We start from the raw sequence: 27,797 nt of genomic DNA on the forward strand, positions 1-27,797 counted from the left end.
CCAGCGCTGTATCATCAGCGAACAACAACTAACTCACTTCCCAAGCTCTCTCATCCCCAACAGACTTCATACTTGCCCCTCTTTCCAAAACTCTTGCATTCACCTCCCTAACAACCCCATCCATAAACAAATTAAACAACCATGGAGACATCACACACCCCTGCCGCAAACCTACATTCACTGAGAAGCAATCACTTTCCTCTCTTCCTACACGTACACATGCCTTACATCCTCGATAAAAACTTTTCACTGCTTCTAACAACTTGCCTCCCACACCATATATTCTTGATTAATATTCTCACTAAAATGTATTACTTTGCATTTATCATCACTGAAGTGTATTGGCAATGTTTCTGACCATTTCATTAAGTTTCCAAGTCACTGAATATTTATGCAGTCTTGAGGCAGGTCTTGGATTTCACCTACTGTAAGAGTTGGTAAGGATGTGCACAGAGGATAAACAGAAATATGCTTTAGCATAGTATGATGAGTTAAAGGTAATAGGCTTGATGAAGAGGTTGGAGTTTTATGCTTTTCTTCAAGCAAGTCAGATATTTTGTAGAGAATCATTTGCTTTAAAATGATCAATATTTCCATGTAAAATTTCTCTTAGATGCAGTATGTACTCATTATTTGTTGTGAGATGATGAAACTACTGATCTCCATGAGCATTTCCTCTTGTTCTCCCACAATCCATGGTGATCTTTGGATTTTTGCTGTCACAATGTCTGTCCTTGTATGTTTACTGTGGGTGTATAACCAGGCTCACAATCTCTTCATCTGTCATCTCGAAGTCTACAGGTACTAAATTGTCACAGTTCATATCATTCATTGTAGGTACTAAATTGTCACAGTTCATATAAGGTTGCATTAAGGTTGCAGCTAGCATACTGTATCTGTACATGCCTCTGCTGATTAAAGGAAGCATTGGTTTCTTCAAGTGCAGATAGGGAAACTCAGTATGTATGGCATAGGTAGTTAGGATTCTGCCATAAATTGTATGCCATAGGTAGTTAGGATTCTGCCATAAATTGTATGCCATATGTAGCTAGTACCATAAATGTTAATGAGCACATTTAAAGATAGCACTGTTGATAATTGAGTGGCTTGATAATGAGACTATTCACTGCAATAAACAGAACTGATTAAGAAATTTTTTCTTTTGAGCAGAAGAAGCATATTTCATATACCATTATTGTATGGTATGTAGATAATAGTTTGTTTCTGACAACAGGTTAAGAGTATCGGGAAGAGTTTGCTTTGTCTAAATGCTTCTTATCAAGGAAGAAACCAAGTACTCAAATCTGCAGTAATGGCATGGCACATGCCAAAAAGATATCAAAAACTCTTCAAGAAAAATGGAAGAATTATTCAGTGTGCTGCTAAGTGAAATGAGGAACATGCTTGGGATGAGTTCAGAAAATTTAAAAGAATCTAGAGGAATACTTAAAAAAAAGTTCATTTGAACCCAGGGTTGACTATTATGTAATGTTTGAGGTAGGAGGGTAAAACATTATTGCTGTACTGATCAAACAAGATATGGTGTGTGCTATATGCTAGCCTTGCCTAATGACAAAAGTCTTTTAGGTACTACATGAGTAGGTACTAGTCTGAATTCAAAACTTGACCATGTTTCCCTTCTCCATGATGTTGCACTTCATTTTCTCTGAGATATTATTTGATTATCCTCCAAGAGCTGAATGCATGGTTATCCCCTCTGCTAGTAAGACCTTGTTGTATTTCGTCGATCCTTATTTCAAATAATCATTGTATGACTTCGGTGCATTATACATGACAGCTAGAGACTGAGTGTGAACGAATGTGGCCTTTGTTGTCTTTTCCTAGCGCAACCTCACGCACATTTGGGGGAGGGGGTTGTCATTTCATATGTGGCGGGGTGGCGACAGGAATGAATAAGGGCAGACAGTATGAAGTACGTACATGTATATATATGTATATGTCTGAGTGTGTATATATATATGTATATGTTGAGATATATAGGTATGTATATGTGCGTGCGTGGACGTGTATGTATATACATGTGTATGTGGGTGGGTTGGGCCATTCTTTCATCTGTTTCCTTGCACTACCTCGCTAATGTAGGAGACAGCGACAAAGTATAATATAAAATTGATAAATGACTGTTAGCGGCCCATAGGTGTGCAATTGTATTATCTGTTTCTGATCCCCTTCCTTATTAAAAAACAGACTTTCCTTTTTCTTAAAAGAATTTAGAATAATGCATTTATTTCCATTTTTCCTCATTATTTTATTAATTTTTCTCCTTGCATTCAATGCTTAACCTCAGTATGTACTTCAGTCTGTGACTGGATCCATTTTTATTTTTTTTGTATGAATATGTTAAAGTTTTAGTGTTTCTACCTTACAGATGAAACTTTGGTGAAAGATGGTGCATGTCTGAAAGTAGATGTTCCGGCAAATCGTCTTGTTTATGCACCAACTGGGCCTCTCAATCGTGACTATGATGATGTGCGAAGATTTGCTGATGCTGCTGCATCTGGTATTAAAAGGTCAGGGCAGCTATAGATTTTGTTATCTGGAGAACAAGAATATGATAGTGTGCAAACAAAAATACACTAAACTTGAGAAACATATTCCAGTTTGCACTGATGTATATTGTGAATAAATTGCTGCACATATCCTTATCTTTGTACTTCAGTGCAATTCTAATATTTACTAGCATACAGTTTGTCTCCTTTACAGTTGTCTTGAGGTGGCATTTTGACAATTTATTATGAGCAGTTCCTACACCCAAGTCCCATTTCACACAGTCAAGTAGTTTATGTTATGTTATATTGTATTCTTGTCAGTTTTTTTTCATTGTTTACCATTCTCATAATTTTACATTGCCTTTTCTTTGTTTGAACTTCAGCAGCCTTCTTTTAGACCAACTTTGGAGCTTATCTTCTGTAGGATAATACCATTCTCTTCATTCTATACTTTTCTCACCAACAGACACTCATGTGTTTTAAGACCTGTCCTTCTGGCTAGTCATTTACATAGATCACAGAGAGCAAGTCCCAAGATTGAGTCCTGCAGCTTGCAACTGGTAACCCTCTGATGTGTGTCTGTGTTTCTTTCCATGAAGATTATTTTCTGTCCATTCAAGGGGTCTCTATCCTATCGTAGCATAAAAATCCAGCTTCTTGACATTTCTCATATGTGTCAAATGTGTTTTGACAGTCCTAGAACACACAGAACAAATTTATCATTTTCTTAGCCTCACTTGAACCCTTACAGATACAAACTTTTGATTGAAAGTAGGAAAATGGTATGGATTTTTACCATTGGAACAAATATGTATAATGAAGTTTTTTTCTGAAGCAAGATGATAGTTTAAGAAATAGATTGTGGTTTCCAATGATCCACACAGAAAATATTCCAACAACTATCGTAAGCTGTGTAGAGCTTTTGCACTCAGAACTAAGTGTTTTTCTCTGCCAAAAGATATTCAAAAGGTTTTATTCCTCCATTCCCTTGCCTTATTTTTCACATTATTGTCTGTTCACTTTTTTTTTTTTCAGTGCTGCCTTTTGCAGTCACTACTATCTACTCATTTGGTATTTGCATGTAATTCTGCTTCTTGATTTTTTTTTTTTAAACTTTAGTAAGATTAAGGTGTTGCCTTCTTGCCCAGAATTCCTTCCTCTCGAGCTCTTTCAGCTCTCAGAAAGCCAGTCATGTTTCTCAGGTGGGACCACAGGGCCAGAAGTGTGATGATGTTAGAATTAGCTTTAAAGCTTTTCTCTCATGTTGCAGTAAATTGCAGTTAGACTTTAGCGATTTGATTACTTTTCTTAATGTGTTAACAGCTAACATATGCCTACATACAGTAGTTAATTTTTTTCCCATCAGAAAAAAAGGCTGTTGGAACACCTCTTACAGTGAGATAGAATGATGAACTAAAAAACCACATATACTTGAATTTATGGTCGTATACTTCATAATGCCTTATATTTTTCAGAGGTTTGAAAGTTGGGATCAAGCGTCCTTTACTTGTTCGAGCCAAGGACCAAAGCTTCCCTCATGCTGACCTTGTCACACTACTTGGGGCTCTCCATGCCCTCTATGTTCCTCTTGAGGTAGGGATATGATTAACCTGATGCCCTGCATTGAGTTTTTTGAGGTATGTAATGACTTGCATAGCAGTGTTTAATAGTATGTGCATTGCTCTGTAACTTTATGATTAGATTAGAAAGGAACTGTAGAACTTACAATTTGTTTTAAGGATAGGACATATAGCAGTAACCTTTGTTTGTACTATTACATCCTAAATACAGGATAAGATATAGGGCCAAACAACAATTTATCCATGAAGACCCAGGCTTGGGTTCCTGAAGGTGCATTGTTGTATATAGGATGAAGGGAAGGGAAAGAAGGTTGGTATATTTGTAGAGAGAAACCTGGATGTTCTGAATGTGAATGAAAAAAGTTGAAGAGGCAAGAGATGGTATGTTTCAGGGATTATATTCTGGGGTAAGTGAGAGGACAAAAGATGTGGTCTAGGAAGTGTGAGGAAGTTAGTTCAGGATTAATTTCATTGAAAATGAAAGTAGATTGTGAGAGGCAGTTACCTATTTGTATGGGGAGTGAGTCTTACACTCATGAGGCCCCTATCTCTTGAGCATTTTGCCATACGTCATGTTATATTTCTGTATGCTGTCTGCATTAACCATGATTTCAGTCAGTTTATTCCAATTATCCAGTCATGGGCTACAGTCTCATCAAAAGACTTCTTACTCCAGACGAATCATGTTTACCTGCTGCTGGAAGTAGTGCAGCCTTTAGGTGTACAAGCTTTTAGAAAAGTCATGGGTAACATCAAGATTTTCATATAAATTTGATTCTAGGGTATTTATGGATAAATAAATGAATAAAATTGGGTTGCAAAGGGTGGGGAAGGCCAGTGATTCCTCATGAAAAGCACCTTGGGGTGTAATCCTGAATTTACCTTATAATATCCTTTAGAATCTCTCATGCTTGTGGAACATTGCCTTGGGAAAAAAAAAGTTTATTCTGTTTTCAAAACCTACAGTTTTTCAGTGTAGCTACAGTTTCTTTTTTTAGGTCAGTTTTTTGCCATCTGAGATGTTAATGGCCTCTTAAGCTTGTAGTTTCATTTTTACACAACAGTGAATGGATCAAGTAGGCAAGTGGCATTTTTGTTGGCTTTAATTTAAAGGAGAATTTTGCATTTCAGGTGAGAGAAGATGTTCCTGCAAAGGCATCAAAAGCTTCTGTACTTGGCTTCATAGGAGACAGCCAGACAGTTCAGTTGGCTCTTGCTTTAGAGAGTGGAAGGTAGGTATTGATACAGTAGATTTCGTATTCATTTCTGCACACGGTAGCAGTTGGCAAATGTATGCTAATCTTGTCCAGTCAAGGTAGTGAGAAGTTCTTTTAGGTGACTATAACCCTGATGATACCGCCTTACCAAAGGTAACTTTTCACTTGTGGTGTAAACTTGAGCAGGCAGAGTCTGGTAGCACCGAAGCAAGAACGCGTATTATAAGTGAGCTTCAAGATGTACTGTCATAGCCAAGATCACTGCCTGGATACTTTCTTTTTTCTTCCTTCTGATGTCTTTGCTCCTTGAAAATATGGGTCTGGTCAAGCTAGGGAGACCAGTAAGGCAACTGATAACTTGATAAAGCATCATGCATTGAAAAACCTATCCTTATTGCACTGCACTGACGAATCTAAAACAATGTATGGTAGCAGAGAATATTCAAGAGAGGGGGTGCTATGAATGTAAAACTCTCTTCCTGTACAGTACTAATGGTAATAATGTGAAAGGAAAGTCAGTATTTTTCATCATGGTAGTGTACTGTTTTACTGCACAGTACATTTAAATGCTATACATATCAGTGATATTGTTCAGTAATTTGTTCATCCTTCCATGACCATCCTCTGGGTTTACATATACTTGCAGTGTTGTTCTATTCCTTCCATGTATTGTTTTCATATGAGAATACTGTAATTACTACAGAATGAATGCTCAGTAAATCACTAAAACAAAAATATAGAACCAAATTTGAAAATCAAGATTCAAGTGAGTTTTAATCTCAAACAATTTAAATTTTGTCTCTAAGGATAGAGGAAAAGAATGCCATGTACATACCTCCTGCATGTCTCAGAAGGTGAGTAAGAGGAGTATGGGCAGGGAGCTGGAAATCTTCCATGCATATATTACTACTTTCCAAAAGAAGGAACTAGGGAAGGGGCTGTATTGGAATTTTCCCTCTGAGACTTGGTTGTCTGTTTCTGATTCTGCAATGATTTTTAAAGTTAGATCAGTTTTTGCATTCTTTATATATCTCAATGCATTTAAGAATTATTTGCATGGGCTCAAAATATGCTTGTGTACATAGCTGGGGGCATAGTTTAGCATTGTTAGTTACATAAATCTGCAGAAAACAAGGGCCTGACACTGAGGAAAAGACTAGAAGAGAAAGGGAATGTTGGTATCTGTAGTATATTGCAATATTTGTACCCTGGTGATATTTAAATGCCTCACTAGATATAAACTAAACAAACTGCAGCTTGTACTGCAGAGACTGACACAAATGTGGTTGTTTTAACATTAACGTCTGTTATTTAGTGATATCCCACCATTATTTCTCAAAACAGAGTGCTGTGTGAATTTACTACAATATAAAGAAACTTATTGGCTGCTTTTTAGGTATAGAGCTGGTTCAGTTTGATTAGTGGATGCGTATCAAGTGCAGACAACCGGTTTGTGTTTTGTGATTAGTCACTACATTATGACAGGAAAAAAACATCTGAATCTAACCATCCTGGTGTTTGGTGGGGGGGTTCTGGCTCCTTTTTTTTTATTTGTTTTTGTATGATTAGAATGTGTTGAGGGTCACAAGCTGAGTTTTATGCATGAGGAAAATTATGTTGTTATTTCATATGTTTCAGAGATATTTTACTAGCATGCCCACAGAAGCTAGTTGTCTTTGGAGACATTTGGTTTTCTGTGTTTAGATCCGGAGACTGGTTAAAGCTGCCTATCTTTTATCATTCATGCTCTGGTTTTCTGTGTTTAGATCCAGAAACTGGATAAAGTTGCCTGTCTTTTATCAGTCATGCTTCAGACAGATTGTGGGAACTTTTCCCAGTATTAAAAAGAAAATCTAAAGTGGTTCACATTAAGACCAGATCATTATTCTAGCTATTTTAGGGTAACTTAAGTTAATAAGTACAGTTTTGTTGTTCATGTGACAGTATCAGTACTTGTACAGTTTTGTTGTTCATGTGACAGTATCAGTACTTGTACAATTTTGTTAATGTTACAATATCAATACTTTACAGAATATTTAGTTTAGGTTGTTAACCTAGCCAGAGAGAACAATTTATGAAATTAAGATGTGTTAATGTTATCCTCTTTTTCAAATCTACATTTTATTTTCATATTCTCAGTTTTCACATTTTAATGAAGTGTTGCCAGGAACAGATGAAAAAAGCTTCATTCACTTACATCACTTCTCTCGCCATCATTGGTATTTCACTGAAACCATAGCCTCCTATCCACAACCAGGCTGCACAGATCTTTCTATGTTTTCCCTTGGCCGCTTCATACACCCTGGTTCAGCACATCACCCTCTGTGTACCACGTCACTCCATTTCACTCTATCCCATGCATGCCTTTCACCCTCCTGTGTGTTCAAGCCTCAACCACTCAAAATATTTTTCAGTCCATCCTGTGAGGTGGTTTGATCGAGTAAGTAACGTAAGGGTAAGAGAGATGTGTGGAAATAAAAAGAGCGTGGTTGAGAGAGCAGAAGAGGGTGTTTTGAAATGGTTTGGTCACATGGAGAGAATGAGTGAGGAAAGATTGACCAAGAGGATATATGTGTCGGAGGTGGAGGGAACGAGGAGAAGAGGGAGACCAAATTGGAGGTGGAAAGATGGAGTGAAAAAGATTTTGTGTGATCGGGGCCTGAACATGCAGGAGGGTGAAAGGAGGGCAAAGAATAGAGTGAATTGGAGCGATGTGGTATACCGGGGTTGACGTGCTGTCAGTGGATTGAATCAAGGCATGTGTATGGGGGTGGGTTGGGCCATTTCTTTCGTCTGTTTCCTTGCGCTACCTCGCAAACGCGGGAGACAGCGACAAAGCAAAAAAAAAAAAAAAAAAAAAATCCTTCTATCTTAGGAATGGTCTCCTTTTTTTCTCAATTTTTCCTCGCTCATTCTTTCCATGTGTCTAAACCTTTCCAGCATGCTCTCTTCAGCTCTCGCAACCACTCTTCTTATTACCACACCTCCCTCTTACCCTTTTTGTTACTCACTCGATCAAACCACCTCACACCACATGTTGTCCTCAAACATTTCATTTCCAACTTATCCACCCACCTCTGCATGTTTTTATCTATAGCCCATGCCTTACATCTGTATAGTATAGTTGGAACTAGTGTACCTTGAGAGTTACCATTTTTTTCCCTCCCAGATAATGACCTCCCTTTCCGCACATTCCTCAGTGCTCCCAAAATCTTTGCCCCCTCACCTACTTTATGACACTTCTGCTGCCGTATCCACTCCCAGTAATGTAAAACACTCTCCTTCCTCAAATTCTTGCCATTCAAACTCACACTCCATCTAACCTGTCTCTCTGCTCTACTAAACTTAATAATCTTGCCAAAATTCACATTTTCTCGTAACTTCCTCCTTTCACACAAACTCTCAAATTCAGACCCCAACTTCTGCAGTGGTTTCATTAGCAAACAATAACTACCTCCCTTCTTAGCACCCCCTAAAGAGTTCTTATTTGCCCCTATATCTATGACACTTGCATTTACCTCCCTCTGCCCTATCCACAAACAATTTAAACAGCCATGGTGGTGTCACAGATCCACCTTCAACTGCAACCGCTCGGTTTTCTCTCTGCCTACTGACACATATGCCTTACACTCATGATAAAACTTTTCACTGCTTTTAGGAGCTTTCTTCCCTCTCCATACATTCATAAGACCTTCCACAAGGCATACCTGACAACACTGTCATGTACATTCTCCAGTTCCATAAATGCCACATACAGATCCTTTTGTTTCACTAAGTATTTCTCACACACATTCTTTAAAGCAAACACCTGATCCACACATCCCCGGCCACTCCTAAATCTACATTGTTCCTTGAGAATCTGATGTCCTGTACTTACCTTTCCTTTCTCAATCACTTGTCTCCCATACAACTTACAAGTGTACTCAACAAACTGTACAAGCATTTCACCAATCCACAAGCACCTAACCACAATCCCCATTGTTCCTTGAGAATCTTATGCCTTGTACATACCTTTCCCTTCTCAATCCCTTGTCTTCCATACAATTTACCAAGTGCACTCAGCAAACTGTACAAGCATTGCACCAATCCATAAGCACCTAACCATGATCCATTTCACCCTCTTCTCTCTTCAAATCACTTGCCATGATTTTCACTTCACATACCTCCCTTACCCAGGCACCCTTCATCTTCCCTCAAATCATCAAACACATTCAACAGTCCCTCAAAATACTCACTTCATCTCCTCACCTCATCACTGCTTGTTACCACTTCCCTAGTTGCCCCCATCACTGATGTTCCCATTTATTCTCTTGTTTTCTTACAATTTTAACCTCCTTCCAAAATATCGTCATATTTTCCTTGAAATTTATTGATTCTCACTCACCCCAACTCTCATTTGTCCTCTTTTTCAACCACTGCACCTTCCTCTTGCCATCCTACCACTATCTCTTGTACATCTTATCATTTGCACTCATTTCCTGTAAGTATTGCCCATACACCACTCTTTTCTCTTTCACTTGTAGCTTTACTTCATTGTCCCACCACTCAATACCCTTTCTCACACGCCCACCTCCCTCCATCTGTATGCCACACAGTCATCTTGCACATTCCACCACTGCTTCCTTAGATATCTCACATTTCTCACTCATTACCTTTGTTTCATTTCCTCCCACCTTTTGCCATCCTACAGCTAATCTCTATTTTCCAAGCTCACATACTTTCACCACCCTCTTCTCACTCACTTCATTTCCTCTTTTCCAAATACCTGTTAATCTTTACCCTACCTCCACCAGGTAATGGTAAGACATCCCAGCAGCTAGCCTGCTCAACACATTCATATCTAAGAGTTGCTCTTTTGCATGCTTATCACTTAGTATGTAATCCAATAATATGCTTTTACCATCTTTCCTGCTCACCTACATAGATTTGAGATATTTATTTCTAAACAACGTGATTCAATTTGGCCAGATGTAATGATACTGGTGCTTGAGTGTATTTTTTTAATATCCTGTAAATTAGCAAGTTGTTTAATGTCGCTCATTTTGGTAGGTCTGCAGTATATGAAAAGGAACACAACATTTAGGTTGAGTTAGAAATAAGGTAATTGGGATTGATAAATTTTGTTTTTTATATTCTCTTTGGACCTTGTCTGAAAGTCTGGTAACTTAGGAAATGTTTAACTTTGTATTGATGTACTTGCCTTAAGATTCTGAAATGTAACACAAAAGTTTTCATTTTTTCCACATTGAAAATTTTTCTAGGTTTGTTGCTCGTGATATTGGAGGTTCTGATCCGGAGCGCATGGCACCACCAAAAGTAGAAGAATATGTAAGGAATGTATTCCAAGGAACAAATATTTCTGTTGAAGTAGTGTCTGATGATGCCAAACTCTGCAAAGATTACCCGTTGTTCTCTGCTGTTAATAGATGTGCCAAAGGTATACTGGTAATAAGGGTGATGTTTAGTTCGTTTCACAAAATGATCAGTTTAATATTGAACAACAGTGTGATATGCTGTTATACTTGCAAAAATGATTGTACTACTTGCACTTTACCTTCATATGATGTAAATAGTTTTTTATTTGCCCTAGAAAATCAAATTAATCTGATGCTCAGGAAGTTCAGATTGAAGCTTGAAAAATGGGATACACTTAAAGAATTGTGTATGTGTCATATATTGTAATAAGTATGTCTCCAAAGAAGCATGTCAAGGCTTGGAGAGAGTATGAATTAGCTTATCTCTGTAAATATACCCATGATTGTAGACAATTGTGTGATTAGTGACATGACTTTTGATGCATCTTATACTCTGCCTTGTCAGTTCCATTACCTTACCTCTGGCAACAGCATAGCAATAACCCCAAGTAGAAATAACAAGCGGACCCTGCCTCACTTTTCTGTAATCTCTACTCACAATTCTTCCAACCCCAAACAAATGTAAGACTGACAAACCACATACACACTGAAATAACCCAACAAGCAGTAATCAACTGACCTCCCAACTTAGTCTTGATCTCCAATCCTCGTGACATACACTTGTCAGAAACTGCATTCCCAGACAAATATGAGTCACACTCTCCTGCTTATGCTTTAGACATCACCCATCACTACAAGACTACAAACAACAATTCAAAATATCCCAAGACCATGAATGCCCACGGTGCATTGGCCACAAAGAAGATACCAAACAATAACTTCTGATTTGTCCTGCTCTCTCTGCACATAGATGCATGTATCAAACGTTTTTGACCTGTGGTCCTGACCAGTGGACATGAGTGCTGCTTGAGCCTCATAAGGATAGAAGAGACTCCTGGGGTAGGAAAGAGGTAAGGTAAGGAAACTAATAACACATAATTGGTAATAAGAAAGAATGTATAAGTTTTTATATGAATTGAAGTAGATTTTTTAATGATAATTGCTTAAAGAATCACTTAAGACTGTTCCCTGTTTTTTAGTGGTAGGGATAGAGGATGTATGGCTCTAGTGTTTGGTTTGAAGCAACAGAACAATTTGCTTGTGGCAATTATGGATGTCAAGAAAGCATATGACAAGGTTTGTAGTGATGCTGTGTTGAATTTGTTACAGATATATGGTGTGGGAGGAAAGTTATTAGAAGCAGTGTTTTTATCAAGAAAGTAGGCATTTGTGTAAGTAGATGGGTGAGTAGTTCCATTTGAAGATGTGTTGGCAGCAGGGATATTATGTGTCACCGTGGCTATTTAATCTCTTTATGGATGGAATTGTGAGGGAGTTGAATGCAAGGGCCTTGGAGAGAGGGGCAGGTCTGCATTCTGTCCAGGGGTAGGGGGTTGCTGAGAGTTGAGTTAGTTCCTTTTTACTGATGATTCAAAGCTGTTGGCAAATTCAGTTGAGAACCTGCAGAAGCTGTTGTTTGAGTTGTAGGTGTGCATGAAAGAAAGTTGTAGTGTGGGTTCGAGTAGGGAGACCCTAGTGGAAGTGAAGTGTATAAGATATCTGGACTGGACATGGCTTAGAAAGGAACTATGGCAGCTGAAGTGAGCCTTAAGGTGGGTGAAGGGAGATCCTGAGCACATTGAGGAGTTTGTGGATAAAAAGGTCACTGCCTGTGAGGGGAAGGATTGGTATCTTTTGATAGTATCATGTCCATCAGTGCTATATGTTTGCGAGACACAGGTCCTAGAAAAGTGGGTATCGGAGAGGGTGTATGAGTTGGAGATAACCATGCCTAGAATTTTGTGTACATCAGTGGAAAAGAAAATACAGAAGTGAAACACTAGGGGTTATATTTTATATTTGATTATTATACTTTGTCACTGTCTCCCACATTAGCAAGGTAGCGCAAGGAAACAGGCAAAAGAATGGCCCAACCCACCCACATACACATGTATATACATAAATGCCCACACATGCACATATACATACCTATACATTTCAACTTAAACAGACATATACATACACAGACATATACATATATACACATGTACATATTCATACTTGCTGCCTTCATCCATTCCCATCGCCATCACACCACACATGAAATGGCACCCCACCCTCCGCCCATGCGCGCAAGGTAGGGCTAGGAAAAGACAACAAAGGCCACATTTATTCACACTCAGTCTCTAGCTGTCATGTGTAATGCACTGAAACCACAGCTCCCTTTTCACATCCAGGCCGCACAAAACTTTCCTCGATTCACCCCAGACGCTTCACACGCCCTGGTTCTATCCATTGACAGCACATCGACCCTGCTATACCACATTGTTCCAATCACTCTATTCCTTGCATGCCTTTCACCCTCCTGTATGTTCAGGCCTCAATTGCTCAAAATCTTTTTCACTCCATCTTTCCACCTCCAATTTGGTCTCCCATTCTCTCGTTCGCTCCACCTCTTACACATAAATCCTCTTTGTCAATCTTTCCTCACTCATTTTCTCCATGCGACCAAACCATATCAATACACCCTTTTCTGCTCTTTCAACCACACACTTTTTATTACCACACATCTCTCTTACCCTTTCATTACTTACTTGATCAAACCACCTCCCACCACGTATTGACGTAAAACATTTCATTTCCAACACATCCACCCTCCTCTGCACAACCCTATCTATAGCCCATGCCTCACAACCATATGACATTATTGGAACCACTATTCCTTTAAACATACCCATTTTTGCTCTCTGAGATAACGTTCTCACCATCCACACATTCTTCAATGCTCCGAGAACCTTCACCCCCTCCCCCACCCAGTAAATCACTTCCACTTCCATGGTTCCATCCGCTGTTAAATCCACTCCCAGACATCTAAAACACTTCACTTCCTCCAGTTGTTCTCCATTCAAACTTACCTCCCAATTAACTTGTGCCTCAACTTTACTGAACCTAATAACCTTGTTCTTATTCATATTTACTCTCAGCTTTCTTTTTTCACACTCTTTACCAAACTCTTTCACCAACTTCTGCAGTTTCTCACCCGAATCAGCTACCAGTGCTGTATCATCAGCGTACAACAACTGACTCACTTCCCAAGCCCTCTCATCCACAACAGACTGCATACTTGCCCCTCTTTCCAAAACTCTTGCATTCACCTCCCTAACAATCCCATCCATAAACAAATTAACCATGGAGACATTATGCACCCCTGCCACAAACCGACATTCACTGGGAACCGGTCCCTTTCCTCTCTTCCTACTCGTACACATGCTTTACTTCCTCGATAAAACTTTTCACTGCTTCTAGCAACATACCTCCCACACCATATACTCTTAATACCTTCCACAAAGCATCTCTATCAACTCTTATCATATACCTTCTCCAGATCCATAAAATGCTACATACAAATCTATCTGTTTTTCTAAGTATTTCTAAGAGTCATATCCTTTGAAAAACAGTGTAACTTTCAGAGTTTTGGACAAATCTTCTCAGATATACCCTAGTTCCAGAAAAGAAAAACCAAGTCTGCAGTCTGTGAATAAAAGAATAAAGAAACTTCATTCCAAAAACTGAGTCTATAAGTTGTAATTCTTTGAGTATCTTATAACTAAAAATCTGATGATGAACAGCAGTCTCCTCATGTAAAAAACCTTTCTTTTCTGTACTTGCCTGCCATTTCCCATGATAGTAAGGTAGTGCAAGGAGCTGACAAAGAATGGCTTCATTCTCACATCTTCTCTTTAGTTGACATGTATATTACGTTAGAATCAGAGCCCGATCTCAACATCCATGCCTCACAAACCATTCTATTGTTTCCCCTGACTGCTTCATGTGTCTTGTTTCTGTTCATTTACAACACATTACTCCAGTTTGCTTTATCGCATGCATGAATCATTCCCTCATTCATCTTTAGGCCATAAACACTCAAGGCCTCTTTCACTCCACCCATCCACCTCTTCCTTAGTTCCCCCTTTTCCTATGATGTCTTCACTTCTGATATGTACATCCTCTTAGTCATCCTCCTCTTCTATTCAACCTGTATCATTACACCCTCTTCAGCTCTCTTATGCATATTCCTATTACTGCCACACCGCCCTATAACCTTATCAGTTATTTTCTGTCAACCCTCCTCACACCAAATATTTTCCTCAGACATTTCCAACCCTCTTCTGTACATTATCTCATAGGGCCCATACCTCACATACATACATCTCTGTCAGGACAGCTATTCCATCAAATAAACCCATTTTTGTGCTAATAGACAGTAACCTATCTTTCCAAACATTCCTCAGTGTGCCTAGGACCTTCACCCACCAATATACTTCACACCCCATAGTACCATTTGCTGCTATTATCCACTCCCACATATCTAAATCACTTCACTTCCTCTTAAGTTCTCAACATGCGAATTCACATTCCAGGAAACATGTCTTTCCACCACTAAAAGTAATTTTTTATCCTTATTTACTGTGAACTTTCTTCACATTAATTTTTTTTCTTCAATAGGGGTGCCTCGCCACAAGGGCCGTGTGATATACTTGACATATAATGGTGCTGAACCAATTCAACAAACCCTTATGCTGGTGGGTAAGGGCGTCACTTATGATACTGGAGGAGCTGACATCAAGGCTGGAGGTGTTATGGCTGGAATGCACAGAGATAAGTGTGGATCAGCTGCTGTGGCTGGGTTTATGCAGATCTTAGCTAAGCTTCAGCCACCTAATATAAAGGTAATGATGCAAGATACTGTGATATAGTAGCTGTGAATTGTGAAATCTGTCTGTGGATGTCATCCTTAATCTTGACATACTTTACTGTACTTTTCTGCTCAAGGATCCTCTCTGTAGGGCCCCCACATTGCTGATGGAACATGGGTTAGGAAGTGTGGTGATGTATGTTTGTCTGTGGAATGAGTCCAGGAAGGAAATGGTTGTTAAAGAAGTAAGATTATGATGTCTTTCGTCTGGAAATTATGACATGAGAATTCTAATTGAATATTATTTTTATTGTAATGGAGAGATGTGTGGTATCCAGATTGCAGATTGAAGCGAGGGGTAGCAATGCTGTTTCCTGTAGGGTGGGGTAGCAACAGGAATGGATGAAGGCGAGCAAGTATGAATATGTATGTGTATCTATGTATGTATGTTTATGTGTATATGAGTGGATGGGCCATTCTTTGCGCTTTTCTTGGCGCTACCTCGCTGATGCGGGACACAGCAATTAAGTATAATAAATGAAATATATATATTTCTTTTTTCTTCATGCATATTTGCCATTTCCCATATTAGCAAGTTAATGTTAAGAACAGAGGACTGAGCCAAAGCAGGAAAAACCTCACTTGGGCCCTCCCATGTTCCTTCATTTGGGAAAGTATAAAAAAGAGGATTTCCAGCCCCCTGCTCCTTTCTCATTTAGTCGCCTTTTACGACACACAGGGAATACGTGGAAAGTATTCTTTCTATCCTATCCCAAGGGATGATATGTGTGGGAAATGTTAAATGTGTGTGATTTTCTTTTTCATGCATACTTGCCATTTCCCGCATGAATGAAGTAGTGTGAAGAACAGATGACAGAACCTTAGAGGGAAAAATCCTTATGTGGCTCCTTGCTGGGTTCTTTCTTTATGAAAGTAATACATGAAGGGAGGATTTCCAGCCACTTGTTCCTTCCCCTGTTGGTTGCCTTTTACAATATGCAGGGAATATGTGGGCAGTATTCTTTCTCCCCATCCGCTGTTTGTTGAGTGTACCTGGTAAGTTGTATAGGAGAGTGATGTTTGAGAGGGGATGTGTGGATCAGGTGTTTAAAGAATATCTGAGAAATATCAAGATAATATTTTAGAAAACAGAAAAATCCCTATTATGATACTCATAGCTGTAGTGTTCTGCACCCATTCTTAAATTTTGTCACACTTCATCACCTCTTGTTATAATGATATTCAATGCAGTTTTCGTAAAGTGCTCTATTGCAATTTGAAATATTATTTGAATGTTTTTGAATAGACAAAATGTATCTGTTTCAGGTGATTGGTGCAATGGCAATGGTGAGAAACAGTGTAGGATCAGAGTGTTATGTATCTGATGAAATCATCACTTCGCGGGCTGGTGTACGTGTGCGAGTTGGCAACACTGATGCAGAGGGTCGAATGGCAATGGCTGATGTATTGTGCCATATGAAGGAAATGGCTGTTAAAGAAGTGAGTAAAATATTCTTGAAAAATTGATAGAAATGGTGAAAATGGATTGAAAAAAAAATGTTGGTGTAGTTTGCAAGTATATTGATTGTTTTACAATATTTTAACTAAGCTCATAGTTTATTATTCAAGTAACTTTGGGCCAGAGTTGTCTATGTGGTTTGGGAATTTTACACATGTAGGGCTGTGGGGCAGCAACTTTAATCCTGTATTTCTGTCATGCACACTTTTAAATTTCTATGTGCTATCTGTATTTACCTCCAGAATGTTCCTCACTCAGTTTCTTGTTATGCCCCTCTGGTTTTGTTGTCTCTTTGGATTTTAAAGAAACGTACATTTTTACCATGAAATTTAACATCAAAAGGGCTCCGTCCATACATGTATGGCTTGTCTCTTCCTGTCCTCATTGAAATTCAATGGTGCACTTATATTGCAAGTGACTGTAATTATCACTGGAAGAAAACCCGTGTCATTTACTCATAAAAATGTCTTACTCAAATAGGGACTCCAGCTGTACCTTTGTAGATTACCTTTTCCCCTTGTCATTTGAATTGGAAGGTGCACTTTATTGGTATATACAGATTTCCTATGTTACAAGTAGTTATAGTTAGCAGCAGGAAAGAATCCTTGTCTTAAGTTAGTCATATAACATGACAAAAGTATGGCCCAAACATCCATGCATGATATATACCCAGGCCAAGTAATGGTTGATTAGCAGTAGTCAAAGGGGTACTGAAAGCCTTCAGACTCTCCTTTTAACTTAGCTCTCTCTTTCCTTCTTTCTTGCTGTAGGTACATTTGTGTAAGAGTGTGTAGGTTGAGTTTGTGCTTTTTAGGTATGTTACATGGACATGCCAGTATTCCATCAATGATCAGTAAGACCCTTATTCACCGGAGAAAGCTCAAGCTAAATTTAGAAGCATGTCTCATTTGTTGTAATATTAGCATATTTCTTAGTGATCCGTATCCTCTGGGTGTTACTTATACATTTTCCATTGATTTATCATGTGTTATATGACTGTTTAATGGGTTTAGTGAGGGCTTATTACAAGATATTCATATTTTTTTATTATGACTGTGTTTGCTAGGTTTACAGAGGGCTTATAGATGGTTTATAGAATTTTCCATTTAACAGGTAAATCCTTATTTGATGACCATTGCAACACTGACTGGTCATTGTGTGCTGGCATATGGTGAGGCCTACACAGCTGTCATGGATAATGGACCAGCCCACTTAGCTAAAATGGCTCAGTCCTTACAGACTGCTGGAGAAGAAGTTGCCGATCCATTTGAAGTAAGAACAATTTTAGTATTAGGGGCCACTTATATATATTTTGTGTATTGACTAGTAATATGTGAATTAAGGAGGATTAGGTGTGTAAGATTGCACCTGTAGAAAAGAAATATTGAGGTGTTAGATGGTAACTTATGAACAGTGGCCTTACTTGCACTTACCGAGTCTAGCTTTCATGTATTTCTGCTGTGAAATCAGATACTACCATTTGCAGCATCCTCTTCCAGATTATTCCCTGGTTCATTTCCTGTGCCTTATCAGCCTATGGTTAGCCCATTGACATCATAGTGCCCCTCCGCCATACACCACGTTGATCTAATTTATTCTATCCAGTGCATGCTTCTCACCCTAATTGTTCCAAGCCCCAATAATCCAAAGTCTCCTTCACTGCATCCTTCCATCTCTTGCTCAATCTTCTCTTCCACCTTGCTGATTTCACTTTTGACACATATATCTTCTTTCTTTGTTTATCCTTTCTCTACCCTGGTTGACCCTTGCAGTCAGACTGTACCTACTACCACACCTTTCTCTGACATTATCATCTGAATGGGCTTCCATCTCTTTTCCTTCATATTAATAAAAAAGGTCATCAATGATTATTGTAGTTTGCATATGTAATTATCTATTTATACAATCATGAAACCCCAACTCTTGGACCTTTTTGTACAGTTAATTTGCTTTTTCAACAATTTTGTAATAATGCATTCACAGTTTCCTTATTTAGTTTATTCCAACTGTCCAGCATCCTTGTACTATAAGAGTGCTTCTTTACGTCTTGCTAATAAGCTTGTCATTGTCTCTGGTTATTCCATTATTGCTTACACATGACTTTTTCACTTGGCATCGTCCAACATATTTAAAACTTGATGGCTATGATGAGATTACTCCCCTCTTTTCTCTTCCATTATGGACTTATTTGTAGCCCTCTGCTTCTCATTATATAACTCATTTCTTGATTCTCGCACCATCTAGGTTGTTTTGATTTTTGTGCTTCTTTAGGGGCATTGACCATGACTAAACTTGAAAGGTATAATCTGGATTTTGTTTAGTATATGTTATGAATAGCTTACTATACATTTTTTTGATCTATTTACTTTGATGTGATTATAATATTTGCCAACAGATGATTTGCCTCTGGTTTCAGGCTAGCCACAATGTTGACCTATGGGTCTCTTTCTTATATTGATTTTTGTAGCTTATTTCCTTTTTGTTATGACCTCTGGTTATTCAAGTATTGCTTCATTTGAAAAACCTTTCAACATTGTCATCAGCCAACACACGTAAAACCTGATGACGGTAAGCATATCACCCCTCTGTCTTCTCTGTGGTGGACAAATTTGTAGCCCTCAGCCTATCATTATAGCTCAGATGGCTTAATTCATGTACCATCAAGGTTACTCTTCTTTGGACCTTCTCAATTTGATTTTTGTGCTGTAGACTTCAAGGAATAATCCAATTTTGTTTGGTATATGTTGTGAATAGCTTATTAGACATCTTATCTGTTTACTACAATGTGATTTTAAAATAAGTCAGCAGATATTTTGCATCTGGTGACAGGTAAGGCATAATGTTAACCTATGGTTCTCTCTCACATTGATTTCTTTACCTTATTTCCTGCTTGTTACTGATTGCAATGACACTTCCTCCTTTTCCCATTCTTATTACCTCTCAAATGCAGATTGAATTCCATTAACCATATTTCTGACCAACTTTGGAGTTTGTTCACGTTCCCTATAAGTGAATGTAATTTTCATTATTCTTTCTCATGACCTTGGCATTGTCCGCAAGCATGTTCATGTAGTCCAAACCATGTGGCCAGTCATTTTCATACACCAAGAATAGCAGCAAACATAAAGCCAAGCCCTGTAGCACTCTACTGGTAACCCTAGCATACGTTGAGATTGTTTCTCTAACATGCATCCTATGCTCCCTTCAACATAGGTAATCTTATATGCACAACAGGAGTCTACCCCATATTCATCTTATACTGCACAGCTCATCCCAGTCTTTGGGCCAAAGAAGATCGTGTATTTACAGATTCAATGTTTTTCAACAAGATCCCTGAAAACTACAGTAATTCTGAAACTTCATCCCCCTCCAAAAAAAAAAAGTCCAAACCAAGGTGTTGCCTTGTCACCATGGAAGGGAAATGGGATAGAGTTCCCTTGAATCATGACCTGATCTTTTACCTACCAAAATTTGTTTGTTGAACAAGAACTTACTGACAATCCTGCAGATATTATATGTGGTTCAATACTAAAGGAATTTTGAACATTTTTGTGGGAAAAATCTGAAAAAGAGGGAGAAAGAATACTATTACCATATCTTCTCTGTGTTATAGAATTTGAGTAGAGGATGGGATTCAGAGGCTGGAAATCCTCCTCTCCTGCCTCATCCTTTTCAAAATATAGGAACAGAGTGAGCAAAGTGAGGATGTTCCCTTGAAGGCCCAATTCCTAATGCTAACTTGTTACGGAAGGAAAGGTGAGCTCATACAAATAAATTTTCAGCGATAATGTAAATATTTTTTAAGAGGGGGATATTTATAATTCTCTTTACAGATTTCATCCATTCGACGTGAAGATTATGACTTTCACTGTGGAAAGAGTGAATATGAAGATGTTTTACAGTGCAACAATGCACCTTCAACTCGCACACCTCGTGGACATCAGACTCCGTCTGCATTCCTTGTGATGTCATCAGGTCTTGATAAGGTAAGTTTTACAAGTTGAATATTATCGTTTTAAAAGAGTAAAGAAAATAGATTGTACATATAGTTTAGTTTTTAACCAGGGTCATTTACATTTAATCGTCTTATTTCAGCTCCCATTGGTTATCTCGACTGCTGATTTAATTACTTTTTTGTACTAATTCCATTTTTTGTCATTTTACTGTTTCTTCCATTCAGAGCGGTATCTTTAATTACACTTAGAGTGAGATTCTATCACACATTCAGCATTTGAAGGCTATTGTCAAGTTTGAAAATATATACATTTAATTTTTGTTTCACCACTGTACCAAAGGAAAAGTGATAGTAAGGAAGCAAGAAAAGTTAAGAGTTTTTGAATAAGTTTGAGAGCATGGCATGCATGAGGAAGGGGACAAGGCAAGGCAGTCAAGAGAAACTTCATTTGTTAGCATATACATATCAGTTGGGGAGCACATGTTATCCCTGCTGGTATGGCAAAATCTTGTAGTTACTCAAGTACATACTGTATGCTCGTAATACCTTTCACAGAGCATCCATATCAACTCGTATTTTCTCTAGATCTGTAAATGTCACATGCAGGTCTTTCTCTTTCTCTCAATATTTCTCGCATTCTTTAGAGCAAACAGCTAATCCACACATCAACCACTCCTGAAGCCATATTTTTCTTTATATGTTGGCACTATACACGCATTCTGCCAATCCTAAGGCACCTCATCTTAAGCCATACATACTTGGAATATCCTGTGTTATCAAGCTTCACCTGCTTCAGGTTACATCTTGAGAGAGAAGTCCCCTTTGGTGAGGCTGTATCATCAGTAGAGCAACTTGCTTAAAAGGAGTCCATCCTGTACCAGATTTGAGTATAGCATAGCCTTGGGTAACTGTAGACCCTGGAGAAGTGTACTCAGGTAACACCAGGACCCTTTCAAAAAGGAGTCCAAGGGTATTTATAAATAGATATAAATATCTGTATGTACCATTACTGAGTATATGCAAGCGATTGATTTAATGTTTTATTTATTTCAGCATGGCAAGGACAGCAGCCAACCACTGAAGTACTCTCACTTGGATGTTGCAGGTTCATCAGGACCATTTCCTGGTATTCCAACGGGAGCTCCGATCCTTGCATTGACCAAAGTTTTCATTCCTAATGCCTTTTGATGTATAGGATCGTGGGTGAAACTAGATGATATATCATGGTCATTAAAGAACAAAGAAATTTCCCTTTAATTTTTGTTAAATGGGAAAGGTGTTTTATAGTATTAAGCAGTGGAATATTGTCTGACAAGATGTGTTATAATTACAATACCATATTTCCTTTCCACTTTGTTGTATTTTCGGTCTTAATTGTACTGTTATTTTTATGGCGTTGTACTTAAATTCTTTTATTGATTTTATATATAAGCTAAATCAAAGCATAATTTTGAAGAAAAAGCAAGCTTTGTCAAAAAATTTTAATATTCAGACACTTGATATCTGGTTCATTTATTAACTGCTGTTTTTATTCAATATTTTAACTGGTTTCATATTATATTGTGGCATTAAGCTGGTGAACAGCAACTTTATTTGCAAAGATAATTTTCAGTAGTTAATGGTTTGTGATTTATATAAAAGGTAGAAATTTACAATTGGAGATTCTTAAGAGTTTATGACAATAATGGTTTAATATTTAATTTTCTATATCCCACAACTGATTTGCACATTTTACTCAAATAAGCCATTTCCTAGGGATGGCTCAATGGAGTTTACATTTCTATTGCTATGCACTTTCAGCAACATTGTTTGAAATATGTCTCAGAATGTGCCAGTTTGTTTGGGCACTATTTAAAATAGTACCTTTTGCATTTTTTTTTTCTATGATTTCTTTGTCAGCTTTTGCAAGGTAGTATCTATCTTTTAAAAAAAATCAAGGTCTGCCAAGTCTGGTTCACTGGCCATGGCTACTGCAGTCAGCCCCATCCCAACTGTCGTGAAGTATGATGAAATACTGTTTTTTATTGAAATTATGCAAGGTGATGGCACCATGAAGGGGGTGGCTAGTTTTGGAGGAAAGTAATATGCACTCCAAAGAAATCAGATAATATTCAATGTGAACCAGTCCTTGATCATGAAGTTTATGAAAGGCACATTTTCATAAGGAACCTTGATATATGACCCCTTTGCTGTTTATTAATATTCGTTAGTGAAGAGATCAATGTCAGGGACTAAGAAAATTATCTTTGATATTTATAAAATCAAAAAATATCATAACCTAAGAAGGAAAACAGTCCTACTGCCTTACAGTATGAAACAGATTGACTAATATAATTTTTTTTTCAGGAAATCATTTACTGATTTTATAAATATCCTGTTCTACCTCAAAACAGTAATAAAAATGACAATAACCATTACTGAAGTGACAAACCTATTTTCACAGTTTTTTTTGTGACCATAACATAAAGAATACAAAAGGTTGTTATTTAACTAGTCATCTGTTTTTTACCATCAATGTTTAAAAAGTTTGATTAGCATTGTATAATTTGACCTGGACAACTAAGGTTCACTTTGTCCTAATATCTACATGATTTTGGTTATTATATTTTAATATAGAGTAAATTAGCAAGTTAATTCCTGATTTTCCAATGTACTCTTAATACATGCATAAAAAAATGCTGTTAATTATAATGAAGAAATTTGAATAAAATTGTTCCTTAAGCAGTATGTTTACCCATCTCAACACATTTATCTTACTTACATTTTATGTTTTCACATTTTCCTATCAGCTTTTTATTTATACAATAAAAGCCCAAATTAACCTTAAAAATGTATAAACTGGCATATGTACAAAGTTGAAACTTCAATACAGGCAGGCAGTCAGTTGACTGGCTTTGGTATCCTATGGAAGTCAACCCTCGCTCTTTACATATACTGCACATGCTTCAGTCCTTTCAAAATATATGTTTAGTGCTGTAGTTAGGTGTTTGGCACCTGACTAGGTGGTAGTGAACGAAGTATTTTGGGAAATACTATACTATCATATTGCTAATCTGGTGTGTATGCAGGAAAAATTATGACTTCAATTCCGGTTGTAACATTTCCATAACTACCAAAGTTAACTACATAAGTCTTGGCCACCTCTGTAAAATTTGGGTCATGGTTTATTCCTCAGGTATTTTTTCTACTGATGATTATAAACCATCTTTGTCCTGATACTCAATAATACATGTATTTGATTCCCAAGAAGAAAGTTGTTCAAAAAAATATACTTAGCATATACTGAACAAAAAAGTTACTAAATCCTGAAAGTAACATACATTTTTTAACAAAAAATCTAAAACCTTTACAACCATCTTGATTAAACAGTGAATTCCATTACAAATTAAAATTCACTGACTAGGACTAACACAACAAGAATCATCCACTATGAGATCCAAATGGACAAGCATGTACAGTAAGTTTCATCAGAAGACATTAAACCTTAAACAACAGCTGATACCAATTCATCATCTCTGCAAACAGCGATCCATGTTAATTGAGCAAATTTTCCGGTTCAAATATCCAGATAACTTATTTCATTATTAGCTTATAGAGGTCTTGTCTACAGCCATGATGATGAGAAATTTTTTTGCTATCTTCACTATCCCTACAATCACAAAAATAAGTGCACAACCCTTAAACTGCAGATTGTGAGTAAATAGTGACCCTGCAGAAAAATGTACATTGATGGATGACTTGGATGGGCACTTGTGAATCAGTAAGTGAGGAAAGTGAAGAATACAAACTTCGAAACGTGAAGAAACAAGTGATTTACGAGATATTCTAGTGGTATTGCATAAGGAAGAGGGAGATGTCCCCAATGAAAAAATTATTCAACAACTAACCCTAACTCTTTAGGTAATAATGTGACAATGTAGGACTTTGCAACAGATAACTGAGAAAGAGCTGGAATACTCATGGACTCACACATTTAATTATAGGGTAAAAGGTGCATCATTTCAACTATATCAAAGTTACTCGCCACCAACACTTTGCTTCTATAGGAAAGAAACAAATCCCTCAATTTCCTTTTGAAATCTCAAGCTAATCTCTCACCCAGAATGTTTATGTGAAAGTAATAATTCTAATATTCTTGGTATTTACTACTAACAATGCCTGAGTTTGAGATTAGAATAGAGTTAGAAAACAAGCTCTCCAGAAACAAAGAAATCTAATCTCTAGCTGTTTCTGTCACATTTGGAGCTGTCGAACACTTAACTCACAACCCTACAAGGTGCTCACAATCATTAGACCATGCCAAAACAAAAGGTAGTAATATAACTGTCTGTGTATTTTCTATTACTCTTGAGTGCTAATATATCATTTCATATAAGAAAAAATTACTAAAAAATTACTATTATATTTTCTTGCACACTCTTTGATAGAATATTTGGATCATGCATGCCGTTTAAGGATTAACCTCTTACAATTTCCATCTATAGATAAAAGATTCATAATTATATATAATCAGATTCTCAGAATACATTTCACTGCACAAAATTTCACATATATGCTTTGAAAAATATATTGTACTGTGACAGAAAAGTCACCTTTGGCAAGACTGTACCACTGGGAGTACAGTCTCCTCAAATAACTTCAAACTTCAAAAGAGTCCATTGTTTCCCCTATTACTGGAAGTAGTACAGCCTCTTATAAGGAGGTCCAAGGTAAAAATTATCCTGAGACATTAGTAAATATAATTTAGGCATTAGTAAATATAATTTAAAAAGTATTCCTATGTCTAACATAACTTCTTACATTCTTCATTCCCTTATCTAATCAATTGTTTATTCTGGAGAATATGATCAATAATTTTTCTATCAACTTAGCCTTAAGACATTCCACATAATTCTAATTTTTTCAATGTATCATATAACCCCAAGACCCCTTTATGAGGATGCCGGCAGCTTCAAGGTTGCATTACAGTAAGTAACAGGGAAATGGAGTCCTTTGGAATTAGTTCCTTGAGAAGAAATTCCTTTTCTTCCACTGATAATGATACACCCTTGCAGAAGGAGACTTTTTACTCACAAATGGAGGAAGAAGCCATCAACCCCTTGCTCCCCTTCATAATGTCTATACAGTATTTGTCTTCATAATGATGTTTTCTGATTTCTTTTACTGATACTTCCTAAGATATATATAGAAAAATAATGGTGACATATCAACCCAATAAAACACAGTCAATTAATAAACTGTAGATGTAGCATAGCTTTGAGCCACAACTTGATCATATACCTTTAAGCTAACCCGTAGCACTACTTCTTGACATTTCTTGCTCCAAAGATTGTGCTGCCAACTCTCACATTAGTGCTCCCAACAACAATCTGAAATATAATATATATTGCAGTGGAAACTATGTAATCTTTAAAAATCACTTCACACTCCTTTTACATCAAACACATGTACATGAGAAAATGAAACAATAATAACCTGAACTTGAGAAATGTGCTGCTGCTTCTGAATGTTTACTCCGAACAAAAGCAGAATTCCTAAGATTAGGCTCATACTGCTTACTGCTTCCTACGGTCTACTGAAATTTCAAACATGAAAGATCACTGGGGAAATGCAGCATGTACATGGTAGGTGTTACAATTTATATTCTTCAAAACAGGCTCTAAAGTAAAATTTATGCATACTCACCGCATGTTCAAAATCATTTGACATTCCCATAGACATTTCTATATCTTTGGGTTCTGTACACTGGGCTTCTGAAACTGAAGCCCTACATTTCAGCAGCCTCTGAAAATATGTACCGGAGAATTATATATATATTTTTATTATTATTATACTTTGTCGCTGTCTCCCGCGTTAGCGAGGTAGCGCAAGGAAACAGACAAAAGAATGGCCCAACTCACCCACATACACATGTATATACATACACGTCCACACATGCACATATACATACCTATATGTCTCAATGTCAGTTGAGGGAGGGGGCGAAATGAAATGACAACCCCCTCCCCCCGCATGTGCGCAAGGTAGCTCTAGGAAAAGACAACAAAGGCCACATTCGTTCACACTCAAAGTCTCTAGCTGTCATGTATAATGCACCAAAACCATAGTTCCCTTTCCACATCCAGGCCCGACAAAACTTTCCATGGTTTACCCCAGATGCTTCAAATGCCCTGGTTCAATCCATTGACAGCATTTCGATCCCAGTATACCACATCGTTCCAATTCACTCTATTCCTTGCAAGCCTTCCACCCTCCTGCATTTTCAGGCCCTGATCACACAAAATCTTTTTCACTCCATCTTTCCACCTCCAATTTGGTCTGCCACTTCTCCTTGTTCCCTACACCTCTGACACATATATCCTCTTTGTCAATCTTTCCTCACTCATTCTCTCCATGTGACCAAACCATTTCAAACTACTGGTCCAAAGCTGCGTTACCATCATGTTGGATGTTACAATGATACCAAGAGTGTATATTTACTTTGTCAAGTGGTGGAACTGCAGATCCATAAAAAGAAAGCAAAAGTTGTAAGGGGTTTAGAAAGATAGGAGGGCTGGATAGGGTTTTAGAAGCAAATGAAGGAATTGGAGGAATGCAGTGTTGAGTCATCACCATATAAGAGCATTTAGTTATCTGCTGAAGAAGATATTGCTGATCAAGAAAAGGAAGAGTGCAGGATACAGGAGAGAACCCCAAAGGACAGTGCTGTTGGTAGTGAAATAGGAAGAAGTTAATCTATCAACAATTACAATGATAGAGTAGCTTGAGAAATGTGTGGATTGGTGTATCCGAAGGAAGTGTGTAAGGAAGGGGATATGTGTAGACTCTTTTGCTGAGGCTATCCCTTGTTGGGAGTTCCCAGAGGGACTGGGTATCAGAGATATAGATAGATATATGTATGTACAA

The 27,797-nt window shown here is 37.6% G+C and overlaps 2 protein-coding genes across 11 annotated transcripts in view; one reads left to right on the forward strand and one right to left on the reverse strand.

Annotated features, from left to right (window-relative positions):
- The window catches only part of Dip-B (Dipeptidase B), a 39,282-nt gene extending 15,670 nt beyond the window's left edge, over positions 1-23,612 (forward strand). For all 7 annotated transcript variants that reach the window (XM_071676768.1, XM_071676771.1, XM_071676769.1 and 4 more), the window contains 9 exons: positions 2,390-2,531; positions 3,986-4,103; positions 5,222-5,322; positions 10,569-10,744; positions 15,228-15,451; positions 16,744-16,917; positions 18,050-18,208; positions 20,770-20,922; positions 21,945-23,612. In XM_071676768.1, coding sequence (XP_071532869.1) covers positions 2,390-2,531; positions 3,986-4,103; positions 5,222-5,322; positions 10,569-10,744; positions 15,228-15,451; positions 16,744-16,917; positions 18,050-18,208; positions 20,770-20,922; positions 21,945-22,079 — 1,382 coding nt within the window. In that variant the 3' untranslated portion in view covers positions 22,080-23,612. The remainder of the gene's footprint in view (positions 1-2,389; positions 2,532-3,985; positions 4,104-5,221; positions 5,323-10,568; positions 10,745-15,227; positions 15,452-16,743; positions 16,918-18,049; positions 18,209-20,769; positions 20,923-21,944) is intronic.
- The window catches only part of LOC139756888 (pyridoxal phosphate homeostasis protein), a 29,328-nt gene continuing 23,889 nt past the window's right edge, over positions 22,359-27,797 (reverse strand). For all 4 annotated transcript variants that reach the window (XM_071676776.1, XM_071676775.1, XM_071676778.1 and 1 more), the window contains exons 7-8: positions 26,577-26,675; positions 22,359-26,260 (exon numbers count right to left, since the gene is read on the reverse strand). In XM_071676776.1, coding sequence (XP_071532877.1) covers positions 26,192-26,260; positions 26,577-26,675 — 168 coding nt within the window. In that variant the 3' untranslated portion in view covers positions 22,359-26,191. The remainder of the gene's footprint in view (positions 26,261-26,576; positions 26,676-27,797) is intronic.

The sequence above is a fragment of the Panulirus ornatus genome, chromosome 23 (genome assembly GCF_036320965.1).
Source record: "Panulirus ornatus isolate Po-2019 chromosome 23, ASM3632096v1, whole genome shotgun sequence".
Classification (NCBI taxonomy): domain Eukaryota; kingdom Metazoa; phylum Arthropoda; class Malacostraca; order Decapoda; family Palinuridae; genus Panulirus; species Panulirus ornatus.